Source organism: Mytilus trossulus, chromosome 14, assembly GCF_036588685.1.
Source record: "Mytilus trossulus isolate FHL-02 chromosome 14, PNRI_Mtr1.1.1.hap1, whole genome shotgun sequence".
Taxonomy (NCBI): Eukaryota; Metazoa; Mollusca; class Bivalvia; order Mytilida; family Mytilidae; genus Mytilus; species Mytilus trossulus.
Genome location: NC_086386.1, coordinates 66,400,498 through 66,418,408, shown reverse-complemented (window position 1 = coordinate 66,418,408; position 17,911 = coordinate 66,400,498). Strand labels below are relative to the sequence as shown.

Genomic DNA, 17,911 nt, shown 5'->3' with positions numbered 1-17,911 from the left:
TATAATTAAAAGCCTTCAAAGCTTAAAGTTTCATTTCAGAACTTCCCTGGAATCGTAGGTCTTAAATCTTCAGTGTAAAACACTATGATATTGGGCCGTGCATGCCGACCGCGGAGGCCGGTTAATTTTTTGTTGGAGAAGGGGGTATTCATGGAACTAAAATGAGTTTACTTGACTCGTATATGCATTCTTCATTAAAATAAGTCATGAAAATCAGCTATTTTTTTATAACTCTAATTAATTAACAACTGATTAAAACAGTACACAATATATTTAGTAATTTACGTCATTGTCTTGTTAAATAATTATTTGTACCGTTTACTTCTGTCAAACTCTAGATTTAAATTGTCTATATTCCTAAAATATCGCAAATAATAGGCAATTCAATATAGACATGTAAAAATTGTTCAAAATCTATTAAATTATTTCATTTCAATTTTTATAATTTCGAGCACTATTATCCTTCCCATAATTTAAGTTCGTTCTTTTCCGTATAGTCCGTTAATGACCCGTTATTGCACCGATGCGTCATTGTAGTCCAATCAGGAGTGTAAAAATGGTGTCACGTGGTTATTTTCGTCAAGAAAATTCTACTTCGGTTATGTTCGTTGTGCTCTGTGACAAGCGTAAAACTTTTCATCAACAGCCGCCATCTTAAGTTGGTGAAATTAGAATTTTCCGTCGAATTTTGGGACTCTTTATTAGTAATAGAGAACCAATTTTTCATCGTAGAAACTATGATTGGATTATCATTTTCTTCAAAATAATATTTTTATTGGAATTTATCAGTTTGTTCTAGATTGTAAATATGTGAAGCGATAATCACCGGAATATATCGGCTTTGTGAAAAAACCAAAATGGAAAACTGGTAAATTCTGTGATGTAAAACGATTTACATTGACCCTTCAGACATCATGGCTTCATTTGCATTACATAAATTGAATTTATTTGCATTTTATCACATATTGGATTGTGGATCATAACATATTTTGAATATTTTTGCGTTGTCTGCACCAGGACCAAAGACTAAACAAGCAAATTACCATCATGGCCGACCAGTTCTCTTCCCTAGAAAATGTCGATGGGCCACCAGCAGCAAAGCGACAGAAAACAGCATTAAGCGCATCTTCAGATGGAGGTAGTATGTGTTCATTTGATTTAAAAGTTTGTTTTATTTTGAATATTGGTTAGCAATGGCGTAAGGTGTAAAGAGTAATATTTAGCATGGTGTTTCTGAAATGAAATATTTCCACCTTGTGCTATGCCTATGGTATGTTTCAGGTCAGGAATTGTTAAATATAGTGACTTTGACTATTTAAACGCTGATGGTTCTTAGCAATTGAAAAGAAACTAATATATTTGTAAATTTTAAAGTGAAAGTAGAAATGTTTACAAAAGGGCTCATACAATTCTGAGTTTGATGTTGATATATATAATTTTGAAATGGCTAATCTTGTACATTTAACTCTTCTGTAATGCAAATGCAAATGAAAAGATTAATTTGAATGTTGATTGCACTAATTAATGAGTTTGTCACATGTCATGATAACCTACAACCAGTAAATTTTGATGATTTTTTTTATGTATTAACTATGTGGTTAGTCTAACCCCATGGTAAATCAGCTTAAATCACAGATTGATAAATCATCTCTTGCTGCCATATAACATTACATTAGTACATTGAAGGTGTATGCGATTTGAATGATATACTCCTTATTTCCATTTGTCTGCAATTACTGGACATCATTTTGACGTCATAATATGAAATATCAACGCCACAATGAAAAAGTAATTGTTGTATGTCAATAATTCAAGCGCAACAGATTTTCGGGCAACCAGGAAATACTATAAGGTGTATTTTATCATGAAACACATGCTGGTGAGTCCATGGGTCCTTGACTCATGAAAATCTCCCGGACTCACTATTTCAAAACTGGTGAGTCCAAATGAAAGACAAATCAAGATTGAAAGATTTTATATGAACTAAATAAATAATAGCAAAAGTATTCATCTGCATTCTCAGCTTAATGTATTTGTTATTGACATTTGCAGTCAACATCCTTTCAGTTTAGATCTAAAACCATTTCTGAATTGGTCCTATAAGAACAAATCCTGCATGTATTTCAAACAGCTAGCTTTTCATATTTTGTATTCTAGATGTTGATTAGGAACTGACAGGATGACACTACTGTACATCATAACTTGAAAATGATGTAGCTGGAAGCTGAATTGATACATTTGTACATAAATCATAGATTTTAAAATCGAAGTCTGCAAAAAAAATCACCTCTGGTCTTTGATGTCTATTGTATTGTACTGTATTCATAGACTAGTAATGCAGCTTTCTCTGTCAATACTGAACATCACTGATATTCATGAGAAAAAATGTCTCAAATCTGTAAAAAAGTTTTTGTAAGGCTTCCTTGATGTCAGATATGTTGATAGCAGTCACTCATCATTAGAATCAAAACAATAGATACTAGAACCTTAATTTATTTCCATTTATGTCATAAATTCTAATTTGGTTTCATTTATTTCGGAATGCTGTTAATTAAAGAGTGGTGGGGTTTTGTATATTGACATTGCAAACTGACAGAAATTGATGTTGGATCACCAAATCAAATTTCTCCAACTATAAGGTTGTCATGTTTTAGTTGCATATATCAGCAGTTTTTAAAGATTTTCAGTATTCCAAAGCTTAAGACCTTTAAAATTCTTATAGCCTGAAAAATCTTAAATTATATGCAGCTATTAGGCCCGTAGAAATTTCATATTAGTCACTCACTGCCACTGACTAAAAGAACTTTGGTAGGGATCAAGAAATTCATGTTGTAGAAGTAGTTAGTAATGAACCTGCATTACGGTTTAGTGTGTTTCTACTGTTGCACATTTGGGCCTCAAACATGTCAGGGGACCCCCTGGGTTCATGTTGATAATATGAATGAAAAAAACTGCTAGTGAAATCAGATTTATGGGCTTGTGCATTGAGTTGAATACGCCAATCCAGAAATTCAAATTATTATACGTAAACAGACAAAGCTCATTCATGACATTTCATGTCAAAAATGTGATGTAAAATAAATTATGAAGTATTTTTGAGTCACTCTTAAGATTTTTGAGCATTGGATAGATATTTATGTATATAAAAAAATCTTTACCTACCTTTTCACTCTGCTCTTTTATTTTTTCTGTGTGATTTGTAGATCATGTGTTGGCGATATATGACTATTGAACAGCAGTATACAACGTACTACTATTGACCTTATTTATGTTTCAGGGTTCTCGTTAAGGATTTTTGAAGGCGAGTCCAGGGACTCATCATTTTTAGCTATGATGAGTACAACATATAGAAGAAAATATTTTATTGCAATATAATGTAACATTTTAGTCTCCATTTCCTAACAGAGCAATGAAATGACATTAAATTCAGATCACTTTTAAACTTTTGCTATAAAATGATGATATTTGTGTTTAACTGTGTTCAGTTTATACAAAATACTTCAATCTTGATGCATCTGTGGACTCACTAGTTTTGAAAATGGTGAGTCCAAACAGATTTTGATGAGTCCAGGACTCATGGACTCGCCTTAGGGAGAACCCTGTGTTTCATGTTTTATTTTTATTACTATTTTCAGATTTCACTTACAATAGTCAGAGCTTATTTGATATGGTGAATGATCTCCCAGATGAACTCTTGGGACCTAGTGAAAGCTATCAGAACAGTGGAAATGACAATGATACTCAGAACCACATTGGTAAACAGGACTCGTCACAGAACAAACATGTTCAGCTTTCAGCTCTTTTACAGAATAATCCATCTCAGTCAAGTCCAGTTCCAAGCAGAAGTCCAAATGTGATGAATAATCCGGTTAATAGTATCAGAAGCCCATTATCGAATAGTTTGTCTTCACCTCCACACAATAGTATGATGGGTAAAGCTGTATCAGCAGGCAGTGAGTTAAACTTTGCTTCAAGTAGTGCTAGCTACATGATGTCAAATACCAACACAGTCAATAGTATGGGAACAATGGCAAGTAATAATGTCATGAGTTCTCTAGGATCTCACGCAAGTTCTATACCAAGTGGCATGACAGGTTATTCCATGGCTCAGAGAAACCCAATGATGCATAATGGGCCTCAGTATGCAGTAAGTGGTCAAGGACGTGGGACAGGGATAGGCCAGCAACTGTCCAATTTACCACAGTCAGGGATGTTGAATAACATTAATAACCCTAATTTGCAAGCTCGTATGAACATGGGTCATCCTGGATTACAGCCAAATGCTTCAAATCAGTCACAGCTTATGAACGTAAGTGATGATATTTATGTATATACAGTTGTTGTGATCTCCAAAGGACTCTCCAAAGGGCAGTGGAAAAATATGACAACCCCACAGAGTAGAGTTGTAAATTGACTAAAGGATTTAAATTGTGTTGAGTGCTTTTAAAGGCAGAGGTAGCTATACAAAAAGCTGAATGATAGTTGTTAAGGGAATCATTATGTTGACTACTTGACACAAACATATTTATAGAACCTGACACAAACATATTTATAGAACCTGAGTATTGTCTATGTCCATGTAAAGGAAATTTATTTTAAGTTAATTGTAGTTATTTATAATGAGCATTTATTTTGTACACATTTAGTTTATTTTTATATGTATTTAAAAAATTCCTATGCGAATAACATGTAGATGTATTCTAAAATTTAATCATTTATTTTTAGCAGAATGGTCCAGTTGGGAGTAGTCCTTTTGGTTTTACACAGAACAAAATGAACATGGGACAACCAGCATCAACTGGAAGTTTCAGTAGCCCATCAATGGCATCGATCATGACAACACATTCACCTATGCCAAGCAACAACTTAGTTTCAGTGAGTAGTTAAATCTTCATTTGAAGATCTCTGACATGTATAGGAGATACAAATTCCACAAAACTAATCAATGAATACCATAAAAGAAAAGAAAACACAACAGTATGCAAATTTTGATTGGAAAATGAGGATGCAAGACTTGATTCCCCATTAATCTCAGCCAAACCTCTTGACCTAACTCTAGCACTCATTGGTGATCTCAAGTTGCAAGCATTTCAATGTTAAATGTACTCCATATTTTTATCTATTTCAAAAGTTTGTTTCTGTGCAATACACAGTAACATTACATTTTGTCCACTAAAGGAGTAGATTCGATAAGGCCCCAAAATGGTCCCAAACGCCAAAAAAAATATATGCTGTTTCCTGCTTCCAAGTCAAATAAATCAGGGTTGGTAGATCTGGATTTTTTTGATTTTTTTTTATAATATTTGCACTCCCTGTCAGATTTGCAGTTTTATAAATGTCATGTTTGGTTAGGGTCCTGTTCCCCAAAATGATTTAATCTCTTTAAAGAAGCTTTAATTGAATAATCCTCGCTGTGCTGACATTTTTAAAACCTTAGTTGTAGCACATTTGTGCTGGGAGCAGCCATTTTGATTGTTTGGGCATAGTAAGATACTGGACCGGACCGGAAACGATTTTCTTCTAGAATTGAATAAAAAGATATATGGTCGAGGGGTTTGAATCAAGGTCGGTCGGGAAATAGGAAACAGAAATATATTTGTTTTTGGCCTAAATCTAGCTGGAATTTGACATTAGAATTTACTGACCAACATCACAAGTTAACTAGCTAATATAATGACTAGATACTAAAAACCTTTTTATAATGAAAACTTATGTTTTTGTGTTAGGGCTCCATGTTTCCTAGGCATGGATTTTTCTAGCATTCCACAGGGTCCGGTTTTCGGACCCATTCCCTACGGCAAAAACCCTACATTTTTCCCAATTTTGGGAACAAAATTCCCAAATGATCACAAAATTCATTTCCATCTTTATTTATATAATGTCAGAGATGTTTATTTTATTCAACTGCTAGCTTTATGTCAAAAATCGCCAACAAGTAATGTGTAAATCCAATTTGAAACATATTGAACATTTTTAGACAAACAATGGCTGCCATATGCATGAATTAACAGGAAAGGTGGGAAAATACTAAAACCAGATCAAATCAGGAAACGGACAAGTATATAATTCCGGGTTTGTCAATTGCAATCAAAAACAGTAAATAAGAAATTAAAAGAACCAAACATGTGACAGCTGACTTAGCAACATTAAAATTGAAAACTAAAAGATATATAAAAAAAGAAAATAGAAACAGGATATATTTTATACAGAACTCAAAATATTTCAGTTCACAAATTTTCATGTCAAAATCAAAAAAGTGTAACAATCCTCAAGAAGTTAGAACTCATTATTTTGATACTCAAATGTCATGTTGTTATATTTAAAAACAAAGAAGGTGTAGTCCTTACTTTATTTTCACCAACAAAATAATGTTTAATGAATTAAACACACTAAAACTAACATCTGGTATATTGGTTGTTTTTCCCAATCTCATTGAAAACCGCGTTAAAAAATTCCCAAAACCGGCCAGGATCCTTTTCCCCAAAATACCCAGATAAACCCCTGCTAGGTCTTGTTTTGGTTGACATCTGAATGATTGTGTTCAAAGTCCCAAAAATCTCCATTTTTGACCTATTTGGGATGTAAAAATCAATGCTTGAAATTCAAAATAAAAATTTTGGGAAAAAAGTTTATTAATTTTCACATGTCTTTTCATCAACTCAAGACACTTTTTACCCCGAAACATTGAACTTAATAATCAGGGCCAAATGTTGGCCCAAACCAAACTTTTTCATTTGTTTATCCTTGTGGTAGCTTAAAGTACTACTGGTGAAAAAAACAATATTGCTTGAAAGGTTTGAGTTGTCTTGATGGTAGAACTATGTTATTCAGTTCTATTTCTTACTTTTACTTTTTGTTTATTTCAGCAAAATTCACCACAAGCTACACTTGGAGGAATTAGTGGACAATTAGGTGCTGGTTTGAATGCTGGATTACCAGGACCAACTGGTGGAGATCGTCAGCCTCCTACAGCAGACCCAGACAAGAGGAAACTTATTCAGCAACAATTAGTGCTATTGTTACATGCTCACAAGTGCCAACGAAGACAACAGAATAATGGGGAAACATGTGGACTTCCACATTGTAAAACCATGAAAAATGTTCTTAATCACATGACAACTTGTAATGCTGGCAAATCATGCCAAGGTTTGTAATCTCACCTCTTTAAAATTGAAGGATAATCATTTTATCAATTCCGTGTAAGAATCCCATACTTTTCTAGGGATTCTCAGAAAATACCTGAACATTTATAATCTGTTAAACATGATGCAGTAGAACTTCATTGTTGTATTAGAGATAAATATTTTATGAAGGTCCTAAGGAATTTAATTCATTAAAACACTACTAGACATGGCTTATGAGTTATTGACACAATATTTGTGAACTTCAAGTCTGACTTTCATTAATTTCATTATCAAATTAGTTTTTTAGAGAATTTTTTTTCTTTTTTTTTTCTGCTTACTAAAAAATTATCTTATAATTTTAGTTGCTCACTGTGCATCATCACGTCAGATAATTACACATTGGAAAAACTGTACAAGGAGTGATTGTCCAGTTTGTCTTCCGCTGAAGAATGCCTCAGACCAGAAAAGACCAGGTGGGACAACAGGGGCTTCAAATGTCCGTAAGTATATAATTTTGTTATTAGGCAAGACATAAGATCACATGTTCACTCATATTATTTTTTGGTCAGTCATGTCAACAAAATATTAAAGACAGAAATACAATAATGATAACATTTGATAAAAGTGACGTTAATTTTTCCCTTTTGTTGTAGCGGGTAGTGTTTTAACAGCTCCACAAGGAAGTTCTACTGCTGCTGCTGTTGCTGCTTCCCCAAGTCAACCAGTTACCACCACACAGAGTCTTCCAAATGTATCAGACATTCAGATGCAGAGGGCATATGCTGCTCTCGGATTGCCTTACACTGGGTCACCAAGTCAGCAACCTGGAGGCCAACAAAGTCTTAACATGAGGCCTGCTGGTTCACATTCACCAGGTAAGTTTTAACATTTTATAGTTTAATATATGATTTAGTTAAATAGTTTGCAATACATGCCTAAATATGTTAATTAAGATAAAGAAATATAAGATAAAGAAATATAAGATTTGAAATGAAACCAATCTTTACAGAACTTAGTATGATTTTGTTAACTCCCTACATAGCTATATGCTGATGTCAAATCTTAATCTTTAGACAAATGATTATAGTAACCATGGTAACATGCTATAAAAAAAATAATGTACAGAAATATGCATTGAGAGTGTGGGTAAAGGTAATATCTTTGGCTAGCTGATCCAGATGTCATTATTAGTTTAGGTATATGACCCTCCTTAAAGTCTGTAGGACTAGCCTACTCCAAAAGGAGGGTAGTATAGTTAATCTTTTAATAACTTTACAGTTGAGTTCAGCTAACAAGCAAGCTACATGTAGTTAAATATATTACCTTTACCTACATACTCAATGCATTTCGCTGTGTAACTAATAAGGGAACTTATTTTGGTTAAATATTTCTTATTGGATGCAGACACTCCTCAACTAAGGACCCAAGATATATATAGTGTATGCTACCTTTTTCCATTCTGTCAGCTCAAATGACTTTTGATTGTTGGCCTTTTCTTAATGTCAACTTATGACAAACTGGTAATAATTGGACATTGAAAGTTTATAATCTTAAAAGTTATCCCCTTATGTAATGTATTCACCTCCCTTTATGTGGAATGTAATAATCAAGTTATGATGAGCTGTGTTTCACAAATGCTGTAAACTTTGGGGAAACGGTGTAAATGTACAGTAATTGATTCTATGATTCCATTGACTTTCTATTCATTGGATTTAAAAGAAGTAGTGTTGTATCAATTATGCTGAAATGCTGTACATTTGATGACTGATTTATGTACAACTGTTTTAGGACTCAACTCAATAGCTGTAGGAAACCAGTCAAACAGTTTATCAAGCATATCAAGTTCTAACAATCCGTTAGGAAATTTAGCAAGCATTGAAAGTTCAAGTCCTGCTCCAAATATGGCACAGGCAGCACGGGGAACAAAAGAATGGCACCAAAGTGTAACTCAAGACCTAAGAAATCATTTGGTTCACAAATTGTAAGTAACCAGCAACTCCTAATATAAGAACAATGAAGAAAAATATTCCCCAAAAATAATTTTTACTTAGAACAAACTTTGTGAAAGAATAACAACTTTTACTAACATCCCTAAATGCTAAGCAGGCAACAATCGATAAACAATACTAGCAAGATAAGAAGGGAGACAAATTGAAATGAATAGGTGTAATCTTGTAGATCTTGTCAGGGTTTTGTTTTTTTGTAAAGTGCAGGAGTTAAAATTTGCTTTGAAAATAAAGAATTGAGGACTTTTTAAACACTGTCAAACACGTTGTGTATAAATCATACGGGTAAAGAATGGATGGTCGTAAGAAATTGGTCTGAGACCTATGATTATTTGATTCTGTATAAGTGGAATACAAAATCTTATTCAGAGAATTCTAAGGTATGGGAAATAAGCAGTACTTTAAAGAATATAACCATATCCTTCTCAATATCAATCTTTATATCATCAAGTAACTCTCATATATGGAAAATGACATGTTACAATCTATCACTTAAACATATCATCAGAGTTCGCGAAAATAGTCGGTCCTGTCGGTCCTGACCGCCAAAATGAGGCTCGGACCAGTATTTTGAAACCTAGTGCCGGTCCTGATGACCGATGTAAAAACGGCCGTTGTAGTTCCCTTTTTATCGGTAATTAGTTGTATCGCAACTAATTCCAATACGTGTTTACATCGGTCTTCAGATGTACCTGCAGGTTATTTCCGGTACTGGATTCCTGTTATTATAGACAAGCTGAAACCTATGTATGGAAAACTTAGTGCCGATCTACATGTGGCCTGCTAAATTTGTTCTTGGCAAACAATCGGCGATTGAAATCTTAGATGGAGATAACAAATACTGAGAAAATGATTCAGTTGATGAAATTGATAGTTAAGATGACTATAAGAACAATCAGAAGAACAGAACGTGTCCTTCATTATTAATTTGTCCGTGGCTGTGAAAAATAAAACTAAAAATAATAATAAAGATATATTTGGATAAAATATGTTATTATTTTATATTAGGATTAAATTGACAGATTTTTTTAGGACTGGCAAAAATTTTGTAGGACTGACAAATAATTTTGCTTTGTCGGTCCAATGTCCGATGGGTCAAACGAAGTTTTCGCGAACTCTGTATCATGCTTTAAAAAGTAAAAAGAGTTTTATGAATGTGCATCATTGTTGTTACATACCCTTATTGCTTCATGATAGTGCACAATAATCCATTTTTTGTTCCAGGTAGGAATGTGCCAATCTATGGTTATTGCACATGGAAAACATTTGCATGAAAAAAGTTGTTGTCTCCTTGACACGTTTGGATGGATTTTCAATTCTTAATGTTGTTCTCTCTTTGACACGTTTGGATTGATTCCTGTTTTCCATGTTCTATTTAATTTATAAATTCTGAAGTCTGACAATGATAAATAATGCCAACACCCAGTGCAAAATTACATGACTTTTACCAGTACTTTTAGATAGGATAAACTTAATATTGTTTAAAAATGAATATATACTTAAGAAGAAGTTAGTTGCATTCAAGATCACCATAATCTTAACACTTAATTGAGTCATATTTTGAACAAAGAGATGTTAATTATGGATTAATTAAAAGAAAAAAGGTTGATGTCTGATAAATTTCTATGTAACAAAATTTTTCAAATATCTTTCTTTTGAGAGGATAATTTAAAAAAAATCTATCAAAAATTAAATGGTTTCTTAAAATATGGTGATCTTAGTGCTAACAAAGCTTCTGTTTATTTCATAAAGATTATCAACATTTGACAGGGTCCAAGCCATATTTCCAACACCAGATCCTGCCGCATTGAAGGACAGAAGAATGACCAATCTTGTTGCATATGCCAGGAAAGTTGAAGGTGACATGTATGATACTGCCAACAGTAGGGTATGTAGGAGTACAGTATGAAGTAATCACATTGCTATACTCTCATTTGTATACAGGGTGTACTAAACAATGTCCTTCTGTTGGTCATTAATCCTCCTTAAATGCAAAACATCCCAACATATATCTAATCATCTCTCTTTAGGTTGTCCAGAGGTGTACAATGTATTGAACCAATTCAAGTTTCCTCTTAAGTACGAAGTTCTCTCATACCAACAAAGTTGTTTCTTTTAACTTTCATGGTTTGCATTATTGGTATCTGACAGCTACCTAATTATTGATTTGTATTATGTCTTTGTCAATAGTTGGATAATTTAAAGTATCCATGTTCTAAATTTTGTTGTGTAAGAAGTAATAACTTTGTTGGACAGATGCAGGACATTTTTGAGATGTAACAAATTTTATGGATACAGGATAGTATTTTTTGGCTTAAAAGTTTAACTTGAATTTTTTTTTGATGATTATTGATTAACCCTGCATTAAATTCCACTTGGTAAGGAGTTGTTAGACCTGTTTGATAAAAAGAACAGGAGTATGCAATATGATATTAATACATATAGATAGTAAAAATGGGTCCCCAGAACTGAAGATTACCTTTGTTACATTATGAACTTTTGCCAAAAATATAAGTTGAGTGATCCAGAATATTAAGAGCTTTTGTTAAATATTTATGAGCCTTGAATTTTAAAATGTTTTAATGTTAAAACAACTGTGAATAAGGTATACGTCAGTTGATCGTGTGAACCTTTTGTATAGTTTGACCATTTCCAGACAAACTTTCAGCTAAGTATTTTCTAGTAACAATAATGCTGCAGGTGAGATGTTAACTTTTATTGAGGACATTGATTTAAATTAAGTTGTGATTTCCTATTTACAGGAGGAGTATTACCACCTGTTGGCTGAAAAAATATATAAAATTCAAAAGGAACTTGAAGAGAAAAGATTACAGAGAATGAAAACTGCACCTACAAGACCTCCTGGTCCAAGTTAGTATCTGTCATATTTTGTTACTTGTCTGTTTTCCCTCTGGTTTAGAAATATTTTATACAAGGGTGGGTAATAGACAAGCTATAATAAGATACAATGCAAATAATTAAATAATCAGTTTTCAACACTTTTTTGTCAGTCTTGAAGATATTGACTTGATAGTTGTTAAAAAGTTTACACCATGGCAAATAATAGATCGAATTTTAGGATTTTGTTCAAATACAATTAATTTTTAACTGGTAGGGGACATGGTATTGCAATGCAATATTACTCACAGAATACTTGTTTACATTAAAAAGTCGATTCTTCTAGAATTTAAAAATGGTCTGTGCTATTTCAAATCTGTGACTGTCCATCAGTATGCTATGTTAAACACTTAGTTGTTTACAATTTGTAGCAGATTGCATTGAGTATGTAGTTAAAGGTAATATATTTGTTTAGCTTGCCTGCTAGCTGATCCATGAAGTTATTATTAGGTTAGGTATAATAGCCTCCTTTCAAAGTAGCCAAGTCCAATAGACAGATAGATTGTTTATGCGTCTGACTTGTCTACTCTCAAAGGAGAGGAAGTACACATTACCTTATATTGACTTCTTGGTTCAGCTAACAAGCAAGCTAACCAATGATTCTACCTTTACATACACACTCAATACAATCCTTATAGATTATCGTTGATTATCTCAACGAGATTGATTTTCTCGCTTGAGCTGGTTCAGCGAAAGTGAGAAAAGCAATCGAGTTGAGATGACCAATGATAACCTGTTTATCGCTATTTTACCTATGACGACATTGTCAATTTCAATGTCAATTTCGTTAGCAACGCCACATGGTCTCTTTAGTTTCTAGCAATAATTTTTCCATATCAAGCGAGAACCATGATATGAAAATTATCACAAAAAAAGATCAAAGGAAAAATGCACAAAATAGCGATAAACTGATTTATCAGATGTTGTATTCTATTTAGTATTACTGTTGGTTGTATAAATTGTTGTGTTTTATTTATAGATGGACCTTTGATAAATGCTAGTGGTTTACCACAACAAAATCAGCCTTTTGGAGCTCCTCGTGCAGCTTTAGGTTTGGATCAAAATACTCTAACCCAGGTAATACAGCATTTAAAGAGGATTTTACTGATGAACTTTTTTTTTTATGTTACCACCACAGCATAAGGCATAATTTTTTGAATTGACTTTTATTTGATTAAGCAACTTTCTTTTTCCTTTTTGATATAAAAAAAATGCCAGATATTTAATTGTTTTTCCTGACAAGAGGACTTAAGGGTGCTCGCGGGTACAAAAATTTCAGCAAAAATATTAGACATTTGTTTGTATATAACAGTTTTATTCATTTTACTGTTAGTTTTTACTTTATGATATGATACCAAAATTAACCAAACAAATCGATTTGGTTTGGTACTAGATGACTTTTGAAATGTTTATTTCATTGTAAAAGCTCCAAATTATCTCCCTTTGGCGCAAAAATGCAATTTTTCGGCATTAAAATTGAAATATCTTTTTTTACTCATTGGTTACCTATATTTTAATTGTTTTCAAATAAACTAAACATTAACTAAATAATTGTAAAATTTAAGCAATTTCTGTAATTAAGTTCTTTTTTAGCTCACCTGGCCCGAAGGGCCAAGTGAGCTTTTCTCATCACTTGGCGTCCGTCGTCCGTCGTCCGTCGTCGTCCGTCGTCGTCCGTCGTCCGTCGTCGTCGTCGTCCGTCGTCGTTAACTTTTACAAAAATCTTCTCCTCTGAAACTACTGGGCCAAATCAAACCAAACTTGGCCACAATCATCATTGGGGTATCTAGTTTAAAAAATGTGTGGCGTGACCCGGTCAACCAACCAAGATGGCCGCCACGGCTAAAAATAGAACATAGGGGTAAAATGCAGTTTTTGGCTTATAACTCAAAAACCAAAGCATTAAGAGCAAATCTGACATGGGGTAAAAATGTTTATCAGGTCAAGATCTATCTGCCCTGAAATTTTCAGATGAATCGGTCAATCGGTTGTTGGGTTGCTGCCCCTGAATTGGTAATTTTGAAGAAATTTTGCTGTTTTTGGTTATTATCTTGAATATTATTATAGTTAGAGATAAACTGTAAACAGCAATAATGTTCAGCAAAGTAAGATCTACAAATAAGTCAACATGACCAAAATGGTCAGTTGACCTGTTTAGGAGTTATTGCCCTTTATAGTCAATTTTTAACCATTTTTCGTTAATTAAAGTAATCTTTTACAAAAATCTTCTCCTCTGAAACTACTTGGCCAAATTAATCCAAACTTGGCCACAATCATCTTTGAGGTATCTAGTTTAAAAAATGTGTGGCGTGACCTGGTCAACCAACCAAGATGGCCGCCACGGCTAAAAATAGAACAAAGGGGTAAAATGCAGTTTTTGGCTTATAACTCAAAAACCAAAGCATTTTGAGGAAATCTGACATGGGATAAAAATGTTTATCAGGTCAAGATCTATCTGCCCTAAAATTTTCAGATGAATCGGTCAATCGGTTGTTGGGTTGCTGCCCCTGAATTGGTAATTTTGAGGAAATTTTGCTGTTTTTGGTTATTATCTTGAATATTATTATAGATAGAGATAAACTGTAAACAGCAATAATGTTCAGCAAAGTAAGATCTACAAATAAGTCAATATGACCAAAATGGTCAGTTGACCCGTTTAGGAGTTATTGCCCTTTATAGTCAATTTTTAACCATTTTTCGTAAATTAAAGTTATCTTTTACAAAAATCTTCTCCTCTGAAACTACTTGGCCAAATTAATCCAAACCTGGCCACAATCATCTTTGGGGTACCTAGTTTAAAAAATGTGTGGCGTGACCTGGTCAACCAACCAAGATGGCCGCCACCGCTAAAAATAGAACATAGGGGTAAAATGCAGTTTTTGGCTTATAACTCAAAAACCAAAGCATTTTAAGGAAATCTGACATGGGATAAAAATGTTTATCAGGTCAAGAACTATCTGCCCTGAAATTTTCAGATGAATCGGTCAATCGGTTGTTGGGTTGCTGCCCCTGAATTGGTAATTTTGAGGAAATTTTGCTGTTTTTGGTTATTATCTTGAATATTATTATAGATAGAGATAAATTGTAAACAGCAATAATGTTCAGCAAAGTAAGATCTACAAATAAGTCAACATGACCAAAATGGTCAGTTGACCCCTTTAGGAGTTATTGCCCTTTATAGTCAATCTTTAACCATTTTTCATAAATCTAAGTAATCTTTTACAAAATCTCCACTGAAACTACTAGGCCACAATCATCTTTGGGGTATCTAGTTTGAAAAAAGTGTCCGATGACCTGGCCATTCAACCAAGATGGCCGCCACGGCTAAAAATAGAACATAGGGGTAAAATGCAGATTTTGCTTATAACTATGAAACCAAAGCATCTAGAGCAAATCTGACAAGAAGTTAAATTGTTAATCAAGTCAATATCTATCTGCCCTGAATTTTTCAGATGAATTGGACAACTGGTTGTTGGGTTGCTGCCCTCCAATTGGTAATTTTTAATGAAATTTTGCCGTTTTTGGTTATCTTGAATACTATTATAGATAGCGATAAACTGTAAACAGCAATAATGTTCAGCAAAGTAAGATCTACAAATAAGTCAACATGACCTAAATGATCAATTGACCCCTTAAGGAGTTATTGCCCTTTGTAGTCAATTTTTAACAATTTTCATTAATTTGGAAAATTTATGTAAATTTTTACCAAATATAGTTCTCTGTTACTAATGGGCAAAGTTCATGATAGATATAATTGTAAGAAGCAAAATCGTTCAGTAAAGTAAGAACTTCAAACACATCACCATCACCAAAATACAATTTTGTCATGAATCCATTTGTGTCCTTTGTTTAATATGCACATAGACCAAGGTGAGCGACACAGGCTCTTTAGAGCCTCTAGTTATTTCGATATTACCTCTTTTTCTCCTATTAGTTCAACAGAAAAAAGTACCTTTTCAAAAATGTATGCTTCTTTCGAAGGCAGATTGTGAGTGTAAATGATCGGTGACCTTTATTTTTCTATAAGGTAAAAGATAAAATTTATTTAGAGAAAAAAATTACGAAATCTTATACCGTATAGCGGGTTATTTTCGCGGGGTGTAAATTTTCGCTTATTTTCGCGGATAGAACAAAATCGCCAAAATAAATTCCGCCAATTTAAAGGTGTGCATACAAAGGTAATGTTAAAAATGTTGAATCCGCCAAAATAATAACCGCCAAAATATTTCGTATACCTTATTCAATGAAAATCGCGAAATTTTACACCCGCGAAAATAACCCGCTATACGGTATTAAATAAAAAAAAAATTATTTAGACCTGCGACCCCCCTTAAGCAAAAATAAGATACATATGGCCCTTTGTACTAAAGTAAAAACCAAATATTGTAGTGCCTTGAGTACTTCTCTTCCAAATCTCACCACTTTACCCTCACAGTTTCATAAGGAATTTATCCGTTAATAAAAAAATAAAGAATATGGAGTATTCATTTATGACACAAAAGCAGAACATGCACAACACAAAAAGGCAGTCTTCAACACAGAGGAAAATGTATGCCATATCTTCCAAATATAGTTCATGTGAAAATAGACCAATTTGAAAGTGCCATCCAAAAACATAATGTATGAGACATGAAGTTATTTTCAACTTTTTCTTGATATTTCAGCAGTTGGGAACTTTAAATCAACAGCAACAGCTGCTTAAGGCTCAACAGATTGATAACATCAAAAACAGATTTCCACAACCACAACAACCTATTCCTCAAGTATGAATTTTACATCAATTTTAATTATTTCAATCTGTTTTGTTGCATCATTCTTCATAGATCTTTTAACTACTAGGAATATAAAATAACACAGAAAGGGTCTTCCAATACCAAATTTTCTGATGCAGCTGGATTCATACACATAGTGGTGAATATTGTCCTGAGTAAATCTTATATCGCACAAAAATTGTTTGAGGTATTCCCCCAAAACATGTAGAGGAGGTATTATCAGAGCAATTTTTCACACTTTTTCCAATTAGAATTGTCTGGGTGGCAGGTGTTGAAACAAACTGTCCTCTCTCTTGCATTTTTTTCCAGGACAAGCCTCTTAGAAAAGCTTGAAAAACACTAAAAAACATTATACAAAGCCTCTGCATAAAATTAAAAGAGAAAATTTTACAAAAAAACTTAAAAAATTAACCAAGAATGTGTCATGGGATAGTTTACAAAAACTTTAAGAGATATGTTTACATTGATCATTTGACATAAGAATTGTTCTTTTTACCAGTGAATAATATAGACTTCTTCGGACCTCATTTTAATTATTTGAATAAGTAGTTGATTTTATGTTTTGTGGAGAACTAGTTGATTAAGGGTATTGTATTCTGGTCATGTTAATAATTTGTATTATATTCCTTAATCTTACAAACACGCCTACATTCCAATGCTAGCTCTTTATAAGTATTTATATTCTGTTGTTTTCAGCCACGACCACAACTTCCCCCATCTCCAGCATCAGTTAGCCAGCTGACACAGAGAAGTCCTGCTCCAGCATCCAGTATTTTGTCACAGTTCTCACCACAGCCACTTTTGTCACAAAACCCTACATCAGTATCATCACAGTTGTCATCGTCTCAGGTAAGACAATTTTCTATAAAAAAAGATCAAATAATTAGGTAGACCTTGTAGTAGGTTAGACATAAATTACACACCTCATTCTTTCTAATTTTATATGCCTGTAAGGGATGCATTATGGTATATTTTGTCCAACTGTGGTTATTTCAACACTTTGTATAACTACTCAAATTTCCCTTCAAACAAATCCCTTAAATTTTAATAGTATTGAAAAAATCTCTCTTTCTGTTTTGTCAATTTGTTGGTCTTTTTCATAGTTTATAGG

General features: G+C 33.2%; 1 protein-coding gene across 7 annotated transcripts in view; it reads left to right on the top strand.

Annotated features, from left to right (window-relative positions):
• The first annotated feature begins 608 nt into the window (after nucleotides 1-608).
• LOC134696802 (CREB-binding protein-like) overlaps nucleotides 609-17,911 on the top strand; it is a 43,092-nt gene continuing 25,789 nt past the window's right edge. For 2 of the 7 annotated variants that reach the window (XM_063558755.1, XM_063558749.1), the window contains exons 1-12: nucleotides 609-1,141; nucleotides 3,636-4,309; nucleotides 4,726-4,875; nucleotides 6,867-7,146; nucleotides 7,487-7,624; nucleotides 7,778-7,999; nucleotides 8,913-9,105; nucleotides 10,883-11,018; nucleotides 11,893-12,001; nucleotides 13,008-13,105; nucleotides 16,693-16,791; nucleotides 17,497-17,649. In XM_063558755.1, coding sequence (XP_063414825.1) covers nucleotides 1,048-1,141; nucleotides 3,636-4,309; nucleotides 4,726-4,875; nucleotides 6,867-7,146; nucleotides 7,487-7,624; nucleotides 7,778-7,999; nucleotides 8,913-9,105; nucleotides 10,883-11,018; nucleotides 11,893-12,001; nucleotides 13,008-13,105; nucleotides 16,693-16,791; nucleotides 17,497-17,649 — 2,346 coding nt within the window. In that variant the 5' untranslated portion in view covers nucleotides 609-1,047. The remainder of the gene's footprint in view (nucleotides 1,142-3,635; nucleotides 4,310-4,725; nucleotides 4,876-6,866; nucleotides 7,147-7,486; nucleotides 7,625-7,777; nucleotides 8,000-8,912; nucleotides 9,106-10,882; nucleotides 11,019-11,892; nucleotides 12,002-13,007; nucleotides 13,106-16,692; nucleotides 16,792-17,496; nucleotides 17,650-17,911) is intronic. The other 5 variants (XM_063558752.1, XM_063558756.1, XM_063558753.1 and 2 more) reach the window with 5 other exon arrangements.